The following is a 26,425-nucleotide window of genomic DNA, read 5'->3' as shown; positions in this document are numbered from 1 at the left end:
ACATCCACGTGGGCTTTATCCTGCATAGTGTTCTGACCCCAGCGGAGTGGGCACCATCCTACAGAATCAGACGTGGCACCGGCAGCGCCCGTCTCTATAAATATAGCGTTTTTCCTACATATTGGCACAACACGACGAGGTGATTCTACAATCGCTCACCAGCCGTCTCCATATTCTGATCGTACTCGCCCCAGTCTTTTCTTTTTTTTCCCCAGACCTATTTACAGAGCCCTAAGAGAACGGGAATATTCATTGTTTACATTCGGAGAACAAAAACTGTAAAGACTTCTCACAGCTGAGGGTTTGTTACAATTGTATCACACAATCCGTGAGCTGAACACAGCAGCAGCTCAAATGTCTCCTGATTTTATTTCAATGTATAAGGCCTCATGCACGCGACCGTCGTTTTCATCCATAATTACGGACCCATTCATTTCAATGGGTCACGGATGCCTTTCCGTATATTTACGGATGGGTGTCTGTGCCATAGAAGTCTATGGGCGCTTCCGCAATTACGGGCGGCTAAGGATGCCTCAGTCTGGAGTGCAGGCCATTTAGCGGAGAGGACTGCACAGATTAGATATAATTGTAACAAACCCTCAGCTGTGAGAAATTTTAGGTATTGTACAGGGTTTTTAGCCTCTGGATGTAAACCATGAATGGTCCCATTCACTGACTGCAACCAAAGATCCTGAAACGATGAAAATGCAAAGTCACAGAATTATTCATTACACATTAAACTTTACCAGAAAACCCCTGTAACTTTTGCGCACGGATCCGCGTTGCCATGGTTATAAAATCAACAGTTAACCCTGTGCAGAAACCACTTCCTCCGGACACGTTCTCGTCGATGCCCAGATTCTCTGCAACCAGCCACTTCCCCCTCCCCCGCCAAACCCCAAAAGAAGAACATTGCAAACTAATATTTTAATAAAACATCTCCTGGAGCAACAAGCGCGGCCCCGACACGTTCTATCCGGAGCGCGAACATCTCGTCAGAAACTTCACGGAAATGTCGCCGTGTCCCTGAGCAGCGAGGACGCAGGCGGTCTGTGCCAGTCCTGCCATCCGCTGCCTCCTTGCATGGTTTCTAAGGAGTCAGCAGACCTGCGGTGTAAGGCCTTGTTCACACGGCGCAGATTTTGAATGCATTTTTAAAACCAAAATCAGGAGCGGAACCTAAAACAGACTTAATATATAAAAAAGAAAGAACTTATGCAAGTCTGGTTTGAGCTTAAAAAAAACAAAAAACAGCAATGTGTGAACAAGGCCTAAATCAGTCCTGCTCACACAGCTGAGGATATGTTACAATGTATCAATGTAGGTAACCTGGAGTCCAAAACACGGGAGAGTCCTGTGCCACATATCTTTGGACCTGTTCACACAGCGTTTTTTGCAGCAAAAAAAAATCTCCCGTCAGTCTCTTTGCCGCGTTTGTTGCGCCATTTTTTGGCTGCGGCCATTGAGCACTGCGGGCAAAAAAATAAAAATCGCTGCGAAAACCGCTTTCTCTGCCTCCCATTGATGTCAATGGGAGGTCAGAAGCGGAAACGCCTGAAGAAAGAGCACGGCGCTTCTTTTTCCTGCTCGCGGGAAAAAAACGCCTCCACCTCCCATTGAAATCAATGGGAGGAGATTTCGGCTTGTTTTTGGCGCGGCTTCCAACGCCCAAAAATGCTATGTGAACAGGGCCTTTAGCCGACAAAGAATATCCTGAAAAAAGGTCATCAGCTGTGAGAGCACAAGACACAGTGTCACCTCTGAACTTTCAATTCCAAGACAGCAAGCAGATGCACATCGATTAAACCTTCTTACAGGAGACGGGACGAGTCTTCCACGAGCACTAGAGTCTCTTAATTCAGGGGAGTGACGACTTTTGCAGTTTTTTGATGACATCATCAGTCACCTCTGCAGCAAAACAGCTGATAGAAAGAAACGGGGGGGGGGGGGGGGTAAAACCGCCGCATGAACTTCAATACTTTGTGCTGTTCCCTTTAAAGGCAACAAATCCTAACGCAGAGTCCGGGGAGAATCTAGAAGGTTCTGGAGTCTCCTCCACATGAGATAGAGCTGCAAATACGCAGCAGGACTCGCTCCACGTATACGGGATCAGGGAGAACATGGCGTCAGATTCTCCGCTTCACATTGAAGGAACCTCTACAAACCGCCCCGGTACGTTGTCCAGCTCCACCGCGTGCGATTTACAGGGCGCTGCCTGGCAACGACCGCCTACATGACAGCGCTCACGCTTACATAAAGGACGATATTGATTGAACAGAACCACAAGCGGGGGAGGGGGGGGTCTAACGTGCATGAGAAAGTCTAGGGCTAAAGCAATCAGATCCATGAAGTCTGATAAACCGCCGCAGATCCGCAAAATATTGTGGAATTTCCCCAGAGGAGTGAACAGAGCGAACCAGAGCGGAAATCCCGCCAAGAACGTCCAAGATTAGAAAAACCCCCATTAAAACAGTGCCACACCTGTTCTCAGGTTGCGTGTGGTATTGCAGCTCAGGTAGGTTGAAGTGAATGAGGACGGGGGTGGTGCCATTTCCTCTCACATCGGGGGCTGCGACAAACCACAACATCAAAGAGAACACGGCGACTGGCCAAGTCCGATCTTTCAGCCAATTGCTACCGTTTCTCCTTTGATAAAAGCAAGCACAGGTGAGCCACGGCTGGAACGTCCAATCACACTCTAGAATAGAGCACTGACAGTGTCGGTAACCTGGCCATACACAAATGGGACACGGTCACTTTAAAAAAAATGATATATCATTTTCTCCTCAATTTGCCTATATAATCTATAAGCAGATAATCATCTCCGTGCTCGGATGTAAACCTCGGCCTGGTAGCGCTGACATGAGTTTCCTGCCTTCTATAAGCATTCAGGTGTGTGGAGACATGTAGGTGACCCTCCTCGCCCGCAGGCCGTCTGACTAACGTTCTGCTGGATTGAAACTTAAGTAATTGAAAACAATCAACTTTGATTACTGGTCGTGGATTGTGTTACTATATGGAGACATCAGTTTATGAAATCATCAGGAGCGAGGACGTCAGCGGCCGGGGGAGCGAGAGGACGTCAGCGGCCGGGGGAGCGAGAGGACGTCAGCGGCCGGGGGAGCGAGAGGACGTCAGCGGCCGGGGGAGCGAGAGGACGTCAGCGGCCGGGGGAGCGAGAGGACGTCAGCGGCCGGGGGAGCGAGAGGACGTCAGCGGCCGGGGGAGCGAGAGGACGTCAGCGGCCGGGGGAGCGAGAGGACGTCAGCGGCCGGGGGAGCGAGAGGACGTCAGCTGCATTCACAATTCTGTTGATTTTGTGTTAAGCTGGGAAAATTTGCCCCCCTAGTAGCGGTTCTGTTTGCTGCCCACTCCTGGGACACTCAATTAGCTGGAGTCTGTGGGAGAACAAAGAGAGAGTTTTCAATATCCCTGCAGCGCCACCACAGGGGAAATAAAGCATTACACAGTTCCCATCAAAATCAATGGGCTGTGCATGAATATGATGGGTCCTCCAGAGGGTGAGACGCTCTCTGATCTGGCTCATAAATCGGGGTCCTAAACAGGAGACACCCCCCCCCCCCTCATTAACTCAGATTTCATTATTAGGGAATTTGAAAGGTGGTTTTCTATACCAGACGCCCCCTTTAAGTCTCAGCTGCAGGACCTCCTGCTTGTTCGGTGTCTGTATGGAGCACGCCCTGCTGTGGTACATTGTGCGAGATGTGGCGACTATAGCAGAAAATAAATGCATTACAATATCTCTACTAAGCAGGTAGTTGTGCACGTCAGCACACCAAGCAGCAGCTAATGCAGCTCTGGATGTGACTAGAGTAGAAGATATGATGCAGCTTCAGATCAGTACCGCAAAGTAGATACAAACTCTCAGACTTCACCTGTAAATCATGATGAGTGTGTGTGTGTATATATAAGAAGCAGCCCCGTCAGTCCGAACCTCGTGCCTCAGTGAGGTCATCACGTGCCAGGCTGCATCTCATGAAGGATTCAGGATGATGCGGGTTTGCAGCTCATCTGATCAATAAGGGTTTAAGCATCCGTAGAACTTGCACAGGTCAGATCCCAGCACAACGTGCCAGTGCCGTGAACGTGACGACCGTCAGTGGAACCGGAGCGCTAAAAATATTCCGGGAATAATCAACCCAAGAGCTCAACTTTACGCACGTGTAGCCGTAGGATCCGTATTTGCGGACAGTAAAAACACTTACGGTCGTGTGCATGAGGCCTAAGTCTACAAGGGACGGGATGTGGCGGGAGGATCGGTGGGGGTCGCCCGATGCAGCAACGACCCCCAGAAACTCAGACCGAGATCAGATTATGGAGGAAGAAACCGCTCAGGACTTCAGGTAAGAATCATACGGCAGACTCGGTTTACATTGGAGTTCCCCTTTAAGTATACAAATTCCATGTAAGATTTGGTGGAATCTCTAACCAGGAGCGAGACGGGACCCGGAATAAATTATCTTCCGACCACCAGCGAAGGAGCCGGATAATGAAAATAATCCATCAGTTTCACCCCCAGGTTCTGATTTCTGCCTGTCATAAAACCAGCGGCATCAGTCACGAGGCGGCGCCCAAGAACATGATATCACACGTACGCCCTAAGACTGAGAAACGGGGAGTCACCCCCCCCCCCCAATCCTCATAAAAAGAGAATAAGAGACACATCACAAAATCCAAACACCCCCCCCTCCCCCCACCCGCCTCAATCGGGGAGGCTTCGTGTTTTCCAAATCCATTTATTTTAAAGAATCTAAAAGTCTACGAGCTGTACGCTACTCTGCCGGCGGGAGATTACCAGGCGGGCGATCAGGGGAACATCACAAATACACAAACCCTGGACGGTGATCTGAGGTTTTTGGGGTTTTAAGTTTAATTATTGAGTAATAAAAAGTTTTGCAACTTTCTTTGTATTTCTGTTCCTCAATTTACAATTTTGTCAGTGAATGGAACCATAAATTGTTTACATCCAGCGGCTGAAATCTTGTACAGCACCAATACTTCTCCCAGCTGAGGGTTTGCTGCCGTTCTATCCAATCCAGATAATCTTCCGGACTGATACATTGTAACAAACTATCAGGACAGGAGAGAGATTTGTGCTTAGGAGGCTTTTAGTCACAGAGGATTGTCTAGACTGGATACAATTGTAACAAACCTTCAGCTGTGAGAAGATCAGGACCTGTTTTCAGACATTATATGTAAACGAGAATTTTTGCTTGCTGCCAGTGAATGGAAAAATCTTATTGATGGGTTTAAACACAAAGTAGATTGGAAAGTTGTGGTCTCAAGTCAGTGCTGGGGCTGTAACTAATTAACATCTGCGTTGGGGGATCGGTTAGCGGCCTCAGTCGCAGATCCAATGCAAACGACCAGAAAAACAGCGCGGAATGCTGCGCTATTGTTTACGGTAAATAATTACCGGCAGGTCGGGGATTCCCCTTTAAGGCGTCTAAACCGCTGACTATAATAATCTTCATACAAAGCGGAGGCTGTGACGTGCGAACCGCGACAATTAAATCTCTAGTTTCCTCCACACCGGAAACGACACGTGAATATTTATCTCCGAGTGCAGATATTTAGACGTCCGCGCCGATATCTCAAGATCCGAGATTTATATTCCCACAACCGTCGCAGCCGCCGTAGAGCTCAGAGGGCAATAACGACTGGTCCCAATCCAATCCCACAAGAAATCCAGAACACACAGGACTGACTGACGGTAGTGATCCTGACACATGAACAGGAGCTGCAGGCAGACGAGACAGGCGCCGCTGATCAGTCACGTGGTTTCTGGAAAGCGATGACTACGGATCGCGCTCCAGGATTCCTGTAATCACGAGGCGTCTGCTTGTGTGGGAAGAACATAATGGGGATAGATAGCGATAAAAGGTGACGCCATGTGACGGCTAAAGTAAATCCGCTCTCCAGGCCCCGCCCCTTATTAAGGCTCCGCCTCTCCGTTTGTGCGCGTTCATTATCCAATAATTCTCTATGACTTCTGGTTTATAATGGAAATCATCTCTCCATACACAATGGCCAATCTGAAGAAGCAGAGCTGCACTGTAAAGCATGGGGAACAGAGAAAGCACAGCAGCCTGAACCAAAGACAAGACAGGAGGTGCTTCCAGACTACCTCAGACACCCTGTCGGCAATTTATAATCCCCCATCACAGCCCTAATAGAACAAGCGGCAAGCAGGGAGGAAAAATAAACAGCAGGTAACCATCACCTATATCTACCGGCGAATATAATACACGTAAACGGTCTAGAAATCCGCCGTAAGAATCGTCATGTTAATACTGAACAACATAATGTGACTGCCATGTGACAATCATCAGAAGTGGCAGCTGACAGCGTCTTATGCCTGTCACAACAACAGATCGCCCCTCCCCCACCTCATGGAAAATAATGAAATTGCAACAATGTAGCCCAAGCCTCACAACGGAAGCGAACAAGATCTATTGTGATTGGTTGTTCGTCACGTTATCGCGGCGTTTATAGTCCGTTTTATGCCCTTTATATAATGTTATTTGTTTCTCTAAATCCAAAAGGAGAATTTTTACAGATCAGTTTTTTTAAAAGAAGAACACAAAAACGAAATCTAAAAAAAATTTGATCGAAAAGGTAAGAGAAGAATCCGAGCTCCGAGAAAAAAAACGCAGAAAATCAGGTGAAGAGAACGCACGTTCAGGTATCGGCCCCCACCCCATAAATACAGGGGCCTCGCTGCCCGCCCGCCGGGGGTCACCGCTTCTCTCCCCAGGGTGAGGGGCCGTTCACCAGTGCGTTTAATCTCCGGATACAAGATCTGTCTGCGAATCCCACAACAAAAGACGAAGGACGGCGAATTCCACGGGACAAAAAGGGACGAAAGTTCATCCTGTAAAACGCACAAAAAGGAGAAAGAGTCGAATTCGCTGCACTGGGAAAACTCAGAGGGGCATCGATGCCAAGCGCACAAAACGGTAATCTGTCACCTACTGATGACATCACCGTCACCATGGCGTCCACACGACGTACAGCGCTATACACTAAAAACATTGCACGGCGACTTTTATAAACAGCCGCCATATTTACCTAAAAAAACTGAACTAAAATTGTCTCTCCATCACCCCAAAGGTCAATACTCATTACAATCCCGCACCCCCCGAAGTGCCACAACCCATCGCCCCCCCTCAGTGACGCTGACCTGACTGCTAATTCCTGACAATACCGCTGACACAGGAGAACAGCTCGGGCCCGTGTCACCCTGCAATGCTGCAATCTCGCCACCGCCTTAATACATAGAGGGGGGAGGGGGCGACAGGCCAGGAGCTCAGAACAATGTCAGGACTAGAAGAAAGAAACACCGGCCAATGATTTATTAATCATATAAAAAGCTGCACCGAACTGTCCAGAATCTGGGAACGACCCCAAGGAAAATCCAGAAGAAAACCCCCAATAATGATACAAGATAAAGAGACTCCGGACCAGGAAGGCCCAAGCGTTTTCTGGTCACATTTTCACAGGAAATTCCGGCTGTAATCGGACGTACCCGAGGTGACCGGAGATGGGCGCAGCCTTCAATGTAAACTCATCACAAGCGTCTCCTACACTCGGTGACCCCTTTTATCTCTAGTGATACAATGAGCGGCTCGTCATCCGGATCTCCGACAGATCGCTCAGAGGAACCTGCCTGATAGGTAAAAATCCTGAGGGTGCGGCCTGACGGCGGTTCAGGGAGCAATACTGCTAATTACCTACAAAATCGTGCGGCCATCAAAGTGTAGACTCGGAGTGGCGCAGTTTTCAGACGCTATGTGAGAACGCACCTTTAAAGACCGTTCAGGAGTTTCGAGAAAAATTATTCTGCTAATTATGGATGCATTTAAAAGTGGGCGGGGCTGTGACAACCGCAGCAAATAAGGAATATGAATAGGACTGCACTGACAACACGCTGCTCCTTATTTCCAAATCACCGCCTACAACTCCCCATTACCACACGACGGAACCTGAACCAAACAAATCCACAAATGTTCCCAAGAAACTAAAAAAGAAGCGGAAAAATATCTTGTCAATAAAGACGCCGTCTAGAGCCCAAGTCACACACGAGCGCTACCCCTCAATATACTCCACAAGACAAATGAAGAAGCCGACTGTAGTGCAAGTGAATACAATCTACTGCTCCCTGTTATCAGCCATATCAGAAAGTCCAGAGCCATTACATCATATGTGACTGATATCAGCCGCTCCTCTTATAACACTCCAGCACTATTATATCCTCCAGAGACATTACATCATATGTGTGACTGATATCAGCCGCTCCTCTTATATCACTCCAGCACTATTATATCCTCCAGAGACATTACATCATATGTGACTGATATCAGCCGCTCCTCTTATAACACTCCAGTACTATTATATCCTCCAGAGACATTACATCATATATGTGACTGATATCAGCCGCTCCTCTTATATCACTCCAGCACTATTATATCCTCCAGAGACATTACATCATATGTGTGACTGATATCAGCCGCTCCTCTTATATCACTCCAGTACTATTATATCCTCCAGAGACATTACATCATATGTGTGACTGATATCAGCCGCTCCTCTTATATCACTCCAGCACTATTATATCCTCCAGTCCTTACATCTATATGTGTGACTGATATCAGCCGCTCCTCTTATATCACTCCAGTACTATTATATCCTCCAGAGACATTACATCATATGTGTGACTGATATCAGCTGCTCCTCTTATATCACTCCAGTACTATTATATCCTCCAGAGACATTACATCATATGTGACTGATATCAGCAGCTCCTCTTATATCACTCCAGCACTATTATATCCTCCAGAGACATTACATCATATGTGACTGATATCAGCCGCTCCTCTTATATCACTCCAGCACTATTATATCCTCCAGAGACATTACATCATATGTGTGACTGATATCAGACGCTCCTCTTATATCACTCCAGTACTATTATATCCTCCAGAGACATTACATCATATGTGACTGATATCAGCAGCTCCTCTTATATCACTCCAGTACTATTATATCCTCCAGAGACATTACATCATATGTGACTGATATCAGCCGCTCCTCTTATAACACTCCAGTACTATTATATCCTCCAGAGACATTACATCATATGTGACCGATATCAGCCGCTCCTCTTATAACACTCCAGTACTATTATATCCTCCAGAGACATTACATCATATGTGACTGATATCAGCCGCTCCTCTTATATCACTCCAGTACTATTATATCCTCCAGAGACATTACATCATATATGTGACTGATATCAGCCACTCCTCTTATAACACTCCAGTACTATTATATCCTCCAGAGACATTACATCATATGTGACTGATATCAGCCGCCCTCTTATATCACTCCAGTACTATTATATCCCCCAGAGACATTACATCATATGTGACCGATATCAGCCGCTCCTCTTATATCACTCCAGCACTATTATATCCTCCAGAGACATTACATCATATGTGACTGATATCAGTCGCTCCTCTTATATCACTCCAGTACTATTATATCCTCCAGAGACATTACATCATATGTGACTGATATCAGCCGCTCCTCTTATATCACTCCAGTACTATTATATCCTCCAGAGACATTACATCATATGTGTGACTGATATCAGCCGCTCCTCTTATAACACTCCAGTACTATTATATCCTCCAGAGACATTACATCATATGTGTGACTGATATCAGCCGCTCCTCTTATAACACTCCAGTACTATTATATCCTCCGGAGACATTACATCATATGTGTGACTGATATCAGCCGCTCCTCTTATATCACTCCAGCACTATTATATCCTCCAGAGACATTACATCATATGTGTGACTGATATCAGCCGCTCCTCTTATAACACTCCAGCACTATTATATCCCCCAGAGACATTACATCATGTGTGACTGATATCAGCCGCTCCTCTTATATCACTCCAGCACTATTATATCCTCCAGAGACATTACATCATATATGTGACTGATATCAGTCGCTCCTCTTATATCACTCCAGCACTATTATATCCTCCAGAGACATTACATCATATATGTGACTGATATCAGTCGCTCCTCTTATAACACTCCAGTACTATTATATCCTCCAGAGACATTACATCATATGTGACTGATATCAGCCGCTCCTCTTATATCACTCCAGCACTATTATATCCTCCAGAGACATTACATCATATGTGTGACTGATATCAGCCGCTCCTCTTATAACACTCCAGCACTATTATATCCCCCAGAGACATTACATCATGTGTGACTGATATCAGCCGCTCCTCTTATATCACTCCAGCACTATTATATCCTCCAGAGACATTACATCATATATGTGACTGATATCAGTCGCTCCTCTTATATCACTCCAGTACTATTATATCCTCCAGAGACATTACATCATATGTGACTGATATCAGTCGCTCCTCTTATATCACTCCAGTACTATTATATCCTCCAGAGACATTACATCATATGTGTGACTGATATCAGCCGCTCCTCTTATATCACTCCAGTACTATTATATCCTCCAGAGACATTACATCATATGTGACTGATATCAGTCGCTCCTCTTATATCACTCCAGTACTATTATATCCTCCAGAGACATTACATCATATGTGACTGATATCAGTCGCTCCTCTTATATCACTCCAGTACTATTATATCCTCCAGAGACATTACATCATATGTGTGACTGATATCAGCCGCTCCTCTTATATCACTCCAGTACTATTATATCCTCCAGAGACATTACATCATATGTGACTGATATCAGTCGCTCCTCTTATATCACTCCAGTACTATTATATCCTCCAGAGACATTACATCATATGTGACTGATATCAGCCGCTCCTCTTATATCACTCCAGTACTATTATATCCTCCAGACATTACATCATATGTGTGACTGATATCAGCCGCTCCTCTTATATCACTCCAGTACTATTATATTCTCCAGAGACATTACATCATATGTGACTGATATCAGCCGCTCCTCTTATATCACTCCAGTACTATTATATTCTCCAGAGACATTACATCATATGTGACTGATATCAGCCGCTCCTCTTATATCACTCCAGCACTATTATATCCTCCAGAGACATTACATCTATATATGTGACTGATATCAGTCGCTCCTCTTATAACACTCCAGTACTATTATATCCTCCAGAGACATTACATCATATGTGACTGATATCAGCCGCTCCTCTTATATCACTCCAGCACTATTATATCCTCCAGAGACATTACATCATATATGTGACTGATATCAGTCGCTCCTCTTATATCACTCCAGCACTATTATATCCTCCAGAGACATTACATCATATATGTGACTGATATCAGTCGCTCCTCTTATATCACTCCAGCACTATTATATCCTCCAGAGACATTACATCATATATGTGACTGATATCAGTCGCTCCTCTTATATCACTCCAGCACTATTATATCCTCCAGAGACATTACATCATATATGTGACTGATATCAGTCGCTCCTCTTATATCACTCCAGTACTATTATAGGCAAAGGAATTAAGCAATAATTTAAAAGGGCCAGTAACTCTAAATCATTGCAATGAAGAAAAAGCCAGCAATAGGCAGCAGTCTTCTCCGCCTCTCATATAGGACACATTTGGATAGAAATCTTCAGTAGTCTGTAAGAAATACGTTGTTTTCCGCCTGGAGCGGTCTGAGGTTGTTTCCTTTCACAACGCAATAATAAATCAGTCTGGATTGGGTACGGACGTCTCACCTGCTCGACCTGTTCGGGGTCAGGCAATGCGGCATTTTTGTAAAAACTTCACAGAAAGCAAAATACCAAGTTTAAAGAGCGCGTCCCCTGAAAATAAGCAGCCCCAAGTAAATACAAGTCCCAGAGTCCTCGTCGTCTGTCAGATTTATAAAAAGGACGTTCAGATGTTTCTTCGTTATATCCGTCTATGGGAAATCTGGGTGACAACCAATATGGCCGCCATTATAATCCTCCCACAATGCCTGGTGACGCAGCAAGACGCCCCCGCTACCATATCAATGCACGAGCGGTCAGACTCCGTAGAAAGCTGGGTGACTAGCCGCCATTACAGCCCGCGGAGGAGTAGAGAGCTGTACAAGGAAAAGTTATAACTGAGTAAATGACAACCAATATGGCCGCTCTCACAGGGAGGGAACACCTGAAACACTTCCAAATCTGCCTAGTTGTACAGGAGCCTGGGAAAGTTGTGTGACCCGCCCTGAGCGGTAATGGACTAGTGAACGTTCACTTAACACCAGGTCGTTTTTAGGTCGAAAATTGTGCCTCTTCATTTCTTAACATATCTTCATAGGGGTCAGAGCTCTGTTTTGCTGATACAGAGCTCCAAATCCCCTGCATAGTGAGAGTTACATGATAACATTCTGCTGCCTGCAGCCACCACTAGGGGGAGCTCACTACATACAGATATATATAGCTCCCATAGAGTTACATGATAACATTCTGCAGCCACCACTAGGGGGAGATCACTACATATGATTATATATTTAACACAGTATGCAGTAGGCTTCTGAGCTCCCCCTAGTGGAGGCTGCAGGCAGAATGTGATCATGTACCTCTAGGTCTACACAGGGATTTGCACCTCTGATCCTATAAAGAGATATTATGAATCAGCTCAGAATGTTGGACCCAATTAGATAAATAAAATGAAGTTCGGGTCTGGACATGGAGATTTTTTTTTTACCTTAAAAGGGGGAACTGTTTTTTTATCTGTAGCAACGGCCTTTAGTCTCTTTCTGACCAACTTGTGCTGCCCGTCCTGCGGTGAGGGTGGTGTCGCCCTATAACAATCTCAGCGCTACAAACAAGACGAGCCCCAGCTGCCTCCTTATAATCTGTCATAACATTTATTTAGTAGGTGGACAACTAAACAATACAAGTGATAATGACCAGTGGTGTATGACGGGAGGGAGCCCGGGGCGACGGTGAGAAAAAGACATAACTCAGCCCTGCAAATATTCAAGGAATGTTCAGACCCATCACAGCAACATGACGCCATGGCAAGGGTGGCGCAGGCAAACATACACTTAAAGGGACCACATATATTCACCTCTGATCAACACTTTAAAGATAGATAGAAATAATCTACATAAACTGAGTAGTCTAAATACATGACATAGCTTATCTGGTATTATACTCCAGAGCTGCACTCACTATTCTGCTGGTGGAGTCACTGTGTACATACATTACATTACTTATCCTGTACTGATCCTGAGTTATATCCTGTATTATACTCCAGAGCTGCACTCCCTATTCTGCTGGTGGAGTCACTGTGTACATACATTACATTACTTATCCTGTACTGATCCTGAGTTACATCCTGTATTATACTCCAGAGCTGCACTCACTATTCTGCTGGTGGAGTCACTGTGTACATACATTACATTACTTATCCTGTACTGATCCTGAGTTATATCCTGTATTATACTCCAGAGCTGCACTCACTATTCTGCCAGTGGAGTCACTGTACATACATGACATTACTGAACCTGTACTGATCCTGAGTTACATCCTGTATTATACTCCAGAGCTGCACTCACTATTCTGCAGCTTCGGAGCCTAAATCTCCCAGCACTGCCAGCCTTTGTATTTGCGCAGAGCTTGCTCCGGTGATTTGCTTTTGGTAGTGTTATATTTACACCAGTCTCTGTACAGTCACCTCACGGTATAATAAGTTACTGCCCTCTGCATTACAGGAGCTCGGTTTGGATGTAGAGCTACTACTTGCAGTCGGGTGTTCCTGGTGCCCGGCGTGGTGGGATCTGCTGATAGAAGTGTCTGTCTGTACAAGTCATGGAGATTCCCTTCTCATGAAGCAGCCGGGAATGTTGTGAATGGGAGTGACAGCAGCGTGCAGGCATTTACAGGCAGGCGTGTTACATCGCCATGTAGGGGTCCGGCCCTGTATTATCCCGCAGCTTTACAAGGAGTCCCTGTGGCTAAATTACAGGGAACACAGATCATCAGATACTGTAGAAATCCAATAAAACTCCCACAATGAGCAACAATGTAACAACTTCTCAGTGATCATCACCGAAAGTAGCAAATAACGACCTCAAAAGGAGAACACAAGCGAGACCAACGCCAGCAAAAACAGAACTCAGGTGCCAAGGGCAAAGCCGACAGTGCGGGCACAGACAAGGACGTCATCTCCAGCTATGGAAATGCTCTAAAATACGGAGGAATGTCAGAAATTCAGAAGAATCGCACCCCACCCTGCAACCTAAACCCGTGGAGGTCAGATATAAAGCAAACGTCAGAGATACAAAAGAGTCAAAATAAAGTCTGTGTACATAACATTACTGATCCTGAGTTACTGCCTGTATTATACTCCAGAGCTTCGCTCACTATTCTGCTGGTGGAGTCACTGTGTACATACATTACTGATCCTGTACTGATCCCGAGTTATATCCTGTATTATACTCCAGAGCTGCACTCACTATTATGCTGGTGGAGTCACTGTGTACATACATACATTACTTATCCTGTACTGATCCTGAGTTACATCCTGTATTATACTCCAGAGCTGCACTCACTATTCTGCTGGTGGAGTCACTGTGTACATACATTACTTATCCTGTACTGATCCTGAGTTATATCCTGTATTATACTCCAGAGCTGCACTCACTATTCTGCTGGTGGAGTCACTTATTTTGCAGCTTCATAGCTGGAATCTCCCAGCATTCCACACAGAGCTTGCTCTGGCGATTTGTAGTCTGAGATTTCAGCTCTGAAGCTGCAGCATAGTGAGTGCTGCACTGGAGTATAAGGCCTCATTTACACGAGCGTGTGCGTTTTGCGCACGCAAAAAAACGCTGCGTTTTGCGTGCGCAAAAGGCAATTGACAGCTCCGTGTGTCATCCGTGTATGATGCGCGGCTGCGTGATTTTCGCGCAGCCGCCATCATAGAGATGAGGTAGTCGACGCCCGTCACTGTCCAAGGTGCTGAAAGAGCTAACTGATCGGCAGTAACTCTTTCAGCACCCTCGACAGTGAATGCCGATCACAATCTACACCAACCTGTGAATAAAAAAAGACGTTCACACTTACCATGAACTGCCTGCTTCCTCCAGTCCGGTCTCCCGGCCGTTGCCTTGGTGACGCGTCCCTCTCTTGTCATCCGGCCCCACCTCCCAGGATGACGCGGCAGGCCATGAGACCGCTGCAGCCTGTGATTGGCTGCAGCCTGTGCTTGGCCTGTGATTGGCTGCAGCTGTCACTTGGCCTGAATTGTCATCCCGGGAGGTCGGACTGGAGGAAGAAGCCGGGAGTTATCGGTAAGTCAGAACTTCTTTTTTTTTTTACACGTATATGTATATTGTGATCGAAAGTCACTGTCCATGGTGCTGAAACAGTTTAAGTCTTTCAGCACCCTGGGCAGTGACTGTCTCCTGACGTCGCGTACCCGAACATTTTTTGCCGGGTTCGGTTAAAACGAGTTCGGCCGAACCCGGTGAAGTTCGGTGCGCTCATCTCTAATTTGACACTCCGTTTGGATGTTTGTAACCAGAAAAGCACGTGGTGCTTTTCTGTTTACATTCATCCTTTTGACAGCTCTTGCATGATTTTCGCGCATGCAACGCAGGACCGTCAGTGTGGCATGCGTTGTTTTCACGTACCCATTGAAGTCAATGGGTGCGTGTTGCGTGAAAAACGCAAGAATATAGAACATGTCGTGAGTTTTACGCAACGCACTCACGCTGCGCAAAATTCACGCATCGTCTAAACAGCCCCATAGACTATTATAGGTGCGTACGACACGCGTGAAAAGCACGCGCGTCGCAAGCGCGTATAATACGCTCGTGTAAATGAGGCCTAATACAGGATGTAACTCAGGACCAGTACAAAAAAAACCTGCTGAATTTAGTTTGTGGAATATATGTACAGAATTCCTGTGCATTCACTTCTGTATTAGGGTCATTGTCTGCTGAGGAAGGAGCGAGCTCTGTACACTCCACCTGGCCAGGGGGGGGGGGGGTTGGACGTCTCCTATAATAAGTAAACAGCTATTGTTCTCTGCAGTCAGTTGTTGTGAGTCAGCAGTCGGGAACCTCCATGCAACGTGAGGCAGCGCAGGTTTCCCAGGACACAGCCCGGACGCTGACGCCAGAGATCGCTGCAATCATATAGAGCCAGACTGATCCTAAACTGCGGTGTGTCCCCCTCCCCGGACTGTCTGTGGGGTCTCTACACGCCGCGCCGCAATACGTTTTTCCATAGAAACATTTCCTACAACGGTTCATATTTGTTTGTGCCGACCTCAGTTTTAGCAAATGTACGAGAAATTCTTCAGCTGCAAAAGTGAAGTCAGTAAAAGCCGCAGCTGCAGAGATGGGTCGGGGGTGATGGCCGGCAGCGGCAGGCAGTTCTCACGTGGTACGGCCGGCAGTTTTCACGTGGTACGGCCGGCAGTGGCAGGCAGTTCTCACGTGTACGGCCGCCTTATGGGATCGTAAGAGACGATAGAATTTCCCATCATGGGGGTCTCCAGGAGTCTGGAATCTTCTACTTCTGTTATAACAACACTGCATAAAACCCGGGACCCTCTGCGGGCAGGAAGCCTGAGCTTAGATCAGGGGGCCGGTAAATTAACTCCTTGTGCTGCGAGATTACAGACAATCCACTTTATATTAACACTTCATGTATCAAATTCTCGCAAAGTTCTGCAACAACAGCCCAGAGCGGAAACCCAACCCGCCGGCGTCTCTCCGACAATCCTGCGCCGTATCCAGTTCCAGTCGCCGTCGCTCTTCATTAGATCCAGAATCCGTATTAAGCGCTTGGAATATTTAAAAATATTTTTGTTCTCAGTGAAAACTTTTTATTGCAGGCGGTGAAGTTAATGGGGGCTTCGCAGGAGAGCAGAATTCATTACAGCGGGATTACGGGTACAGGCTCTTCAGTAATGAACGGGATCTCGCCGCGTCCTCCGTGTCAGTTATTGGATGAGGTCACGGCGAGAAATGTAAGGCAAACATTAAGTAGCACAAGCTAAAGTGATAATGGCCGGGGGGCCGCCCGCGGGTCACATGCCAGAAAACCACAGAGTCAATCATCAAAAGGAACCAAAGTCGTGGCGCAGCAGCGGGCACAGATCTCGCGCCTCCGGCGGTCACCCACTTGTCATGTGCAGCTGGGTAGATCCTGGGCATCTGTAGGTCGTCTTTTAAGCAGGTACAATTACACCCAAAAAAAGAAAAATGGGCCCCAGAAGTTCAAATTAGGGGAGGGAGGGGACTAATAAAAAAAAAAAAAAATGAGCCCTTCCCCCACCCAATTCTGTGTCTATAACGCTTAATTATTGTATAACACTCTGTGTTACCGTTCTTAACTTACTCTATTTGCTGTCAGTGAATGGAAACATTCTGGTGACATTTAGAGGCTGAAAACCTGCACCGACCTAATACTACTCACAGCTGAGCGTTTGTTACAATTGTATCCAGTCTAGACAATCCTCTGTGAGCTAAAACACATCAGCACAAATCTCTCTCCAGTCCTGATAGTTTGTTACAATGTATCAGGGCAGGTAAAATGTGTCAGTCTGGAGTCCAGATTGTTTGGCTTAGGATAAATTCACATCTGTGTCGGAGGATCTGTGAGGAGCCACCGTCAGATTCCGCAGACGGAACAAAACGGAAATGAATTAACGCTGATGTGAACGGAGCCTTACAGTGGATTATCTAGACTGGAGATAATTGTAACAAACTCTCAGCTGTGAGAAGTATGAGGTCAGGACAGGACCAATCCCCAAATGCACCAAAAAGAATAAAAAATATGATTACAGAACATGGAGTCCGGATCCATTAATAAACAACCCCCGGCCGCCGCCTGACACGTGCGCTAATAATTCATAAGGACTTCATCCTGCGGGCGGCCACACGGCGAGATTAATAAGAGGCGTTCGTAACGATATTTACTCTGGTTCGGTTATTTAACACGTCCCAGACAGAGGAGCGCGGCGCTTACGTCACAACGGGATTAATACAGAAATACGATACTCAGAGCGGGTACAAGACAGGTCCGAGCGCGTCCTGCAGACAATGGTCCTGCCGTTACACCGCGTCCGCCACCAGACGTAAATACGAGCAATAAATACTTTACATGGATGACGGAGCCCAAAACGAAGACGCCTGCAGAGGAAAAGCGACCAAAATCATTGTATAATAGTCCCGATTCCTCCCCCGTATGCCGCAATCTTTGGGTCAGTTCACACAGAGCTTTTTGGCGCTAATTTTGATGCGGAAACGGCACCAAAAAAGAAGAGTTAGAGTGTTCAATTTGTGAGGTGTCTGTGGCCTCAATTCAGGGAATATTTGAGGTTTATGCGCCATTCAGGGTGTGGGGAAAGCTGGGTGATCGCCTCGATGAGCCCGGTAATAGCAGATGATCAGTGGAATACGAGGCGGATATTTTATTTTAATGCTAAGGGTGAAAACGATGTAAAAATATTGGGCCCGGACCAGCGGCCGCGCCGGGAGCTCCCGCGTCATCGTCCTGCGCCCAGACTTTACTATGATGGGAACGGGGGAGCGAGCGGCAGCGACTCTTCTGTTTGTACAAGAAATTACAGGAGTTTCCCAGAATCATTATTTATTTATCACCGATCCACAGGAAAGGCGATAAATATCTGATCTGTAGGGGTCCGACTGCTGGGACCCCCACCGATCATCTATATACGGACGTCATGTGACACAACGCTAAGGTCTGGTTCACCCTGCGTTTTAGCTCCGGACATAAACCCGTCCATAGGGCTCCACCAGACCGGAGGGGGACACAGTCCGGCTGGATATACATCGATTTACCGTCCCGAGGGGTCCCGCAAAAAAAACATACTGCACGGCGCAGGTTTTGTTTCTTTTTAACATAGAAGTCGACGTGTGACGGGACGCCAGATATACGGACAGTGACGTCTCCTCAGGCTTTGAGTGGCGCCGCACCCAGGGAGTTCGGGTGACGCATTGTATGGCTATATGGTGGGATACGGCGCTACCTCCCGCCGGAGGTTTACACCAGGACTCCCCCGACTGAAGGAAAATAACGCGACGTCAGCCGGACCCGACTTATCCCAGAACGCGACGTCTTCAGTTTGACCGGATCTTAAGTTGGGTTCACGTATCGCGGTCAAAATGCGACGGCAGCAAAAACGCACTTTGACCGCGACATATGAACCCGGACTTATTTAGGGGTTTCATAGCAGGGGGGGGAAATACAGAGGCACGACTTCTCAGAGTTCAGGGTTTTTTTTTCCCGTTTTTAACAATTCGGACATTTTTTCAGGTCCCTTACATAAAATCCGGAGCTTTATATAATTCAGGTTCCATAACGGCCTGAACTAAGTCCATCTGGGACTTCAGAGCCGCGCTCCCTCTGTCCTCCTGGTCAATGACCTCCAGAGCAGAGTTCATCAAAATCAACTTTCAACAGAAAGTGGCCGGACCAGACTTATTTTGAGAGAAAAAAAAAATCCCAGAAACTTAACCCCGGAGCTGCCTAATTTTCTTGGTTACCAAGGAGGATGAAGAACAAAATGTAGCAGAGCCGGACGGGCGCAGCAGCAATTAATAAACTCCACACAAGTAGCGAGAAAGTTCTCACGTGACAAAACAAACAGACGAGTCCTGGGGCCGATCTCATCTAACAAGTGGTTAAAAATGTGATCCTGCGCTTTCTTAGTTATATCGGTTTCTGGGAAAGTTGGGTGACAACCAGAATGTCCACCAATACAGCTCCCACAAGGGACATCACCCAGCTTTCCAAAACCCCTGAACGGCAACTGTGTCTAGTCAACAATACAAATATTTGGAAATTATAAAAAAAAAAAAAAAAATCATAGAAAAGTCGGAGTTCTCCCGAGCCGCAGGATATGATCGCTCGATGAGTCAGGGGGCTGGGAGACGTTTCCTGTGAATTTCTTGAAATAAATCCTTGAATCTCTCCAGAGGAAGCATCTGCGCCCCCTCCCCCAATCATAGGACGGGTTGAGGGTCATACAGACCCCGGCAGAAGTATCACCGCATTTATCTGCGCTATCACTTTAAATATTTACCCTATAGCGGATCATTAGTGATCACTGACAAGTGGCAACAAACATGCCCCCTGGCCACAAAGGGTTAAAAGGAAAATCCATGGAGAACATATGGAGCGGCGGCGGAGCGGTAATCCCAGGGAGAGGAAATACAGGAATAACCGGAGTCAGCGCCAAAACGGTGCCAGGCGGAAGCAACTTCCCGGTAAAGCCGATCACATGACCCGACCGTTACATCAACAAAACGGATCACGATTCATCTTTCTCTGTCGTGACTTGTATTTCCAATAGTCGCCACAGACGCAGCGACCCGACCGTAACAGACGATTACCATGTAAATGGCGCAGCGAGGATCAGAGTTTGACCCGTGTTCACGATTTGGTCTCGTTCTCACTTTTCCCGGCTGTTACAGTCGTCCGGGAAGATCCAGGGAACGCGGGAGGATCCTTCTGATTGTCGCAGCGTCTGCCCCTCGCTGAGCCCTGATTATTTGTTACAATGTATCAGTTTATTTACAGGTCCCAGCGCTGATCTGGTCGTCTGTAGTTCTCTCCCATGCAGCTGTCAATCAGCAGCGTTAACCCTTCACCGACCACAGAGGAGCGGCCGAGCCCCTGACAACCCGGATCTCCTGCAGTTTCCACAGATCCCATTATAGCCGCAATCCAATCCCCCGTATACAGACCCCGCAGCTAAATATACGAGACCAGCAACACTGTGTGTATGTATGTATGTATGCATATATATATATATATACAGTGTTGCTGGTCTTGTATTTATGTATATACCTCCGTATACAATGCACAGAATATACACCATCATTACATGTACACAGGCCGGCCCAACACTGTATACACCTATATCTATATACACACACATTTCCATACATATACAGACCGGCCTAACACTGTACACAGAGTCAGCTCCATATAGAGTATACACCATCATTATATATGTACCTCCATACCGACAGCCTCTATATACATTACACAGGTTACACAGAGCGGCCTAACACTGTATATATCTATATCTCTCCATACATTACAGGGGTGTACAAATATACGACACTATATACACCGTACTAATATATATATATCTCTGAGCAACGAGTAAAGCCCCCCCCCCCCCACTAGCCTTTTATTTTAGACACTTCTTGTCATTTCAGCCCCCATAATATTGCCATGTACAGCCCACACAGCACCCCCATATAGTGCCCGAATAATACCCCAGTAACCCTGTCAGGACCAATGGTCATTAAAGGGAACCGGTCACTAGATTTTAGGTCACGTCGTTATACAGGTGTGAACATCGTCCTGAATATGATCCTCATAATAATGGAAGAGTCCGGGGAAGAGTCCGGGGAAGAGTCCTGCACATGCTCAGATGAAGGCGCAGCCGCTACACCTGGACTCTTCTCCGGACATTTACATTCAGCGAGCGCCGTATTAGAACTTCTTCATAGACACAAAGATAAAACGCATGGAGAGGGGGAGGTGAGGGACGCGGCGCAACGACAGCCCCAAAATCTAGTGACAGTAATTAATATGTTTTAAATATATAAAGTCGCTGGGTAAGAGACGACAGGCGCGCACGCACACACACAGGGACGCGCACACACACACACACAGGGACACGCGCACGCACGGACACGTGTGCGCGGACACACACACACGCGCGCGCACACACACACGGACACACACACAGGGACAAGGGCGCGCGCGCGCACACAGGGACGTGTATTCTGCATGACGTGGGCACATTATGACACTGGCATCCCTGGCGTTCATAATTAGACGTTTTCCCGGTTTGTGGCTTTGATTTTTTTTTTTGCCGTTTCTTTCCTTGTTTTAGGATTTTTGTAGGACGGAGAGCGGCGTCTGTTGCTACAGTCGTTTTCCCGGCGCTCGTGTTTTTCGCCATTTAAGGACAGATTTCATCTCTTCCTCACATCGACAGCCGGGTCCGGGGTGATCGCAGCCAGGCCCCCCCCCCACTGCCGACTTAAGGGGGCTGACCGGTAAAATAAGAATAACGGCGCGTCCTCAGGAAAGGCCACAATTATCTGACAAGTGCGGCCCCTTCAACCGAAGAGCCGGACCCCCCCATCACATATTCGTGGCCTTTCCTGAGGACGCGCCATTGTTTTTATTTCACCGGACTCCTAGAACTACAGACGGGAGCGCAAATCATACCGCCACATGGTGCGAAGATAACACTGCCCCCCAATATCACCGTACACCCCCAAAATACAGGATCCTGAGCAAACCTCCCCCACCAATATATACATCACACTGTGCCCGGTCCTGTATACGGACATATAGACAATAAACATCACGCCATGTGCTGCACGGTAAAGCACCGCAGTGACAGGAGCAGCAAAGGAGGAGAGGTCTGCCTGTCACTGATCGTATAGAGGGGGGGCTCTGCCTGTCACTGATCCTATAGATGGGGGGGCTCTGCCTGTCACTGATCCTATAGAGGGGGGGGGCTCTGCCTGTCACTGATCCTATAGAGGGGGGGGCTCTGCCTGTCACTGATCCTATAGGGGGGGGGGCTCTGCCTGTCACTGATCCTATAGAGGGGGGGGGGGCTCTGCCTGTCACTGATCCTATAGAGGGGGGGGGCTCTGCCTGTCACTGATCCTATAGAGGGGGGGGGGCTCTGCCTGTCACTGATCCTATAGAGGGGGGGGGGCTCTGCCTGTCACTGATCCTATAGAGGGGGGGGGGCTCTGCCTGTCACTGATCCTATAGAGGGGGGGGGGGCTCTGCCTGTCACTGATCCTATAGAGGGGGGGCTCTGCCTGTCACTGATCCTATAGAGGGGGGGGCTCTGCCTGTCACTGATCCTATAGAGGGGGTGGGGCTCTGCCTGTCACTGATCCTATAGAGGGGGGGGGGCTCTGCCTGTCACTGATCCTATAGAGGGGGGGCTCTGCCTGTCACTGATCAGGGGGCTCTGGTGATGACAGGAGGATTATCAGGAGGAACATGTAGAGCAGGGGCCGGTGAGGGGGCACTTACTTTCTCCGGTACTCGTCCCGCTCCCTCTTGACTTTGGCCAGCACGTTGTACACGGCGCGGATCTCCGGGGTGATGGTGTCTATCTGTACCCCGACTCCGTCCGGATGCGTCCACGACACCCCGGGCCCCTGCAGCGTCTCCAGGCCGCCCCCGGTGCGTCGCACATGGGTGTAGCTCCAGATGGTGCCCGGCAGGCGGCTGTAGCGGCGCTGGTTGGCATTGGGCAGCTGGTTGTCGGGGTCGGTCTGCACCGCCTGCTCCCGGTGGTAGGTCTTGCCCCGCTGCCGCCGCTCCTCCTGCTGCTGCTGCTGCTGCTGCTGGTGTTGTAGCTGTTTCTCCAGCAGCCGGTTCCGCCGCTCCAGCTCGTGCACTTTGGCCAGGAAGCAGCGGAACCGCACGTTCAGAGTCTTCAGGACGTGGATGTTGGAGCCCAAATCATTGCGCAGCGCCAGAGTAACGGGAGAGCCCGGGGAGGGGCCCGGGGACCGGGGGGGCTCCAGCTCCCGCATCATGTCCCCGAACACGGACGAGTTCATCATCCTGCCGGTCATCGGAGGCTGCACTATGCGGAGGCTGCACGACGCACGTCCATGGCGATCACCGGGCGACGGATCCTGCGCTATCAACACCACGCCCCCAATGCCAGGCACGCCCTATAGCGCACGCCCGCCCCGCCCACCCGCTCCCGGGTGACATCAGCGGCTGCCGGGCAAGGACGAGTGATGGAGAAGATGCTGCGCCCGAGACCTGTCACTGCGACCAACGTGCGACCTATAGAGGACTGTACAATGTGTGATCTACAGGGGACTGTACAACGCGCGACCTATAGAGGAATGTAACATATGTGATCTATAGGAGACTGTACCATGTGTGATCTACAGGGGACTGTACCACGTGCGACCTATAGGAGACTGTACCATGTGTGATCTATAGGGGACTGAACCAGTTGTAATCTATAGGGGACTACACACCGTATGACCTGCAGATGACTGTACAATGTGCTGTCTGTGGGGACTGTACAACGTACAATCTCTAGGGGACTGTCCAATGTATAATCTATAGGGGACTGCACTATACAGTGTGTGTGATCTATAAGGGACTGCACTATACAGTGTGTGATCTATAAGGGACTGCATTATACAGTATGTGATATATAAGGGGCTGCACTATACCGTGTATGATCTATAGGGAACTGTTTTATACAATATGTGTCATCGTTAGGGGACTATGTTGTACAATGTATACTATCTATATGGGACTGTGTTGTACAGTGTGTAATCTGTAGGGGACTGTGCTGCACAATGTGTGTGTTATATATGGGGGACTGCTGTACATTGTGTGTTATCTATAGGGGACTGTGTTGTACAGTGTGTGTGTGTGTGTGTGTGTGTGTGTGTGTGTGTGAGATCTATAGGGAACTGTGCTGTGCAATGTGTGTGTTATCTATAGGGGACTGTGCTGTCCAATGTGTGTAATTTATAGGGGACTGTGCTGTGCATTGTGTGTGTTATCTATAGGGGACTGTGCTGTACAATACGGTTTATCTGTAGGTGACTGTGCTGTACAATGTGTTTTATCTATAGGGACTGCACGGTACAATATGTGTTATCTATGGGGGACTGTGTTGTTCAGTGTGTTATCTATAGGGACTGCGTTGCACCGTGTGTGATCTACAGGGGACTGTGCCGTACAATGTGTGTGCCCTATAGGGGACTGTGCTGTACAATGTGTGTTATCTATAGGGGGACTGTGCTGTATAATGTGTGTTATCTATAGGGGACTGTGCTGTACAATGTGTGTTATCTATCGGGGACTGTGCTGTGCAATGTGTGTTATCTATAGGGGACTGTGTTGTACAATGTGTGTGTGATCTATGGGGGGTGTCAATGTCTGTTTTCTAGGGTATATTAGAGGGGCTACACAATTTTCTGGTCTAAATTAATTGAGCATAATGACCTGCAGCGATATTTCCTTCAAAAACATTACGGGCGTCAGTGATTTACTGAAGTTTCTCTTTTCTCTAGTTCCATTACGGGGATACCGTGCACACGATAACATGGTGTTTCCTATAGTGTAGATATAATAGTGCCATATAGTACTAATGTAAGGCGCTATCAACGGTCAATACTACAACCACCAGAGGATAAAGTCGTGACATTGTGTTCATGTGATCACATCATCGGCGCCGGCACTGGACGCACAAAAGGGTTTCCAGTTTAATATAATTCTGCAACTATTTCAACCTCAAATTCCTCATCGTTTTCAAGATCGCTGCTTGCTGTCAGTGAATACAAACATCTTTTTATTCCGTCAAAGAAAACTAAAAACCTCCTGACCTAAAACTTCTCACAGCTGACACTTTGTTACACTTTTATCCAGTTTAGACACTCCTCGGAGCTAGACTCCAGACTGATACATTTTACATGCACTGATACATTGTAACAGACTTTTAGGACATGGGAGAGATTTGTGCTGATGCTGTATTTACCTTACAGAGGATTGCCTAGACAATTGTAACAAACCTCAGCAGTGAATAGTATTAGGACAGGATTTTCACATATGGATATTAAATAATGTTACCATTTATCGACAGCAAGCAGAAATCCGCTTAGCGGCAATAAATGTACATTCGTTTTAGCGCGGGAGGAGGGGCTCATGTCTGTGGAGAGTGTGTACAGGACCTGGTCTGATGGCGCTCGGTGCCAGCATGAGGCGGGTACATGGAGCTCCTGGCACCCGCCTAGATTGCTTTGTGTGTAAATGAAGCTGTATACAATGCTGGCGTCTATATAGAGCGCTCCGTGCGTTATAATGCGGGAATCTCATTAAGGCCTTATTTACACGAACGTGTCCGTTTTGCGCGTGTAAAAAATGCAGCGTTTTTCCTGCGTTACAGTTCCATGTGACATCCGTGTACGGTGCTTGTCAGCGTTTTTTAAGTGCGTATGTCATCCGTATGTCACTTGTGTCACGTCAGCAAAATAAACTGAAGGAGTTTTTTTTTCTCATCATTTCTTTAGCACCCATTGACTTCAAGTATAGGACACGCTGCTTGAAAAACACTGTCTGAACGGTCCCAATGACTTGCATAGGTCCGTGCGACGTGCGTTATTTTCACGCGCGTAACATGAACGTGAATTAGGCCTTAGGATTACACAACTTCCAGTTCAAATTCCCCTATTGAAACAAGCTGTCAGCCCTGGCGGTCCAGGCGAGAGCGGCAGGTGTGACGGGCGGCCCAAGCCAGAGCGGCAGGTGTGACGGGCGGACCAGGCGAGAGCGGCAG

At 47.6% G+C, this 26,425-nt stretch overlaps 1 protein-coding gene across 1 annotated transcript in view; it reads right to left on the bottom strand.

Annotated features, from left to right (window-relative positions):
- Positions 1-23,783, bottom strand: part of IFFO2 (intermediate filament family orphan 2) — a 42,780-nt gene extending 18,997 nt beyond the window's left edge. Inside the window, exon 1 of the mRNA XM_075840551.1 lies at positions 23,140-23,783. Within this exon, the coding sequence (XP_075696666.1) occupies positions 23,140-23,690 (551 nt within the window). The 5' untranslated portion in view covers positions 23,691-23,783. The remainder of the gene's footprint in view (positions 1-23,139) is intronic.
- Between the last annotated feature and the right edge of the window lie 2,642 nt (positions 23,784-26,425).

The sequence above is a fragment of the Rhinoderma darwinii genome, chromosome 10 (assembly GCF_050947455.1).
Source record: "Rhinoderma darwinii isolate aRhiDar2 chromosome 10, aRhiDar2.hap1, whole genome shotgun sequence".
In the NCBI taxonomy this organism is placed as follows: domain Eukaryota; kingdom Metazoa; phylum Chordata; class Amphibia; order Anura; family Rhinodermatidae; genus Rhinoderma; species Rhinoderma darwinii.
The sequence above is the reverse complement of the archived record's forward strand: the minus strand, read 5'-3'. Positions and strand labels throughout refer to the sequence as shown.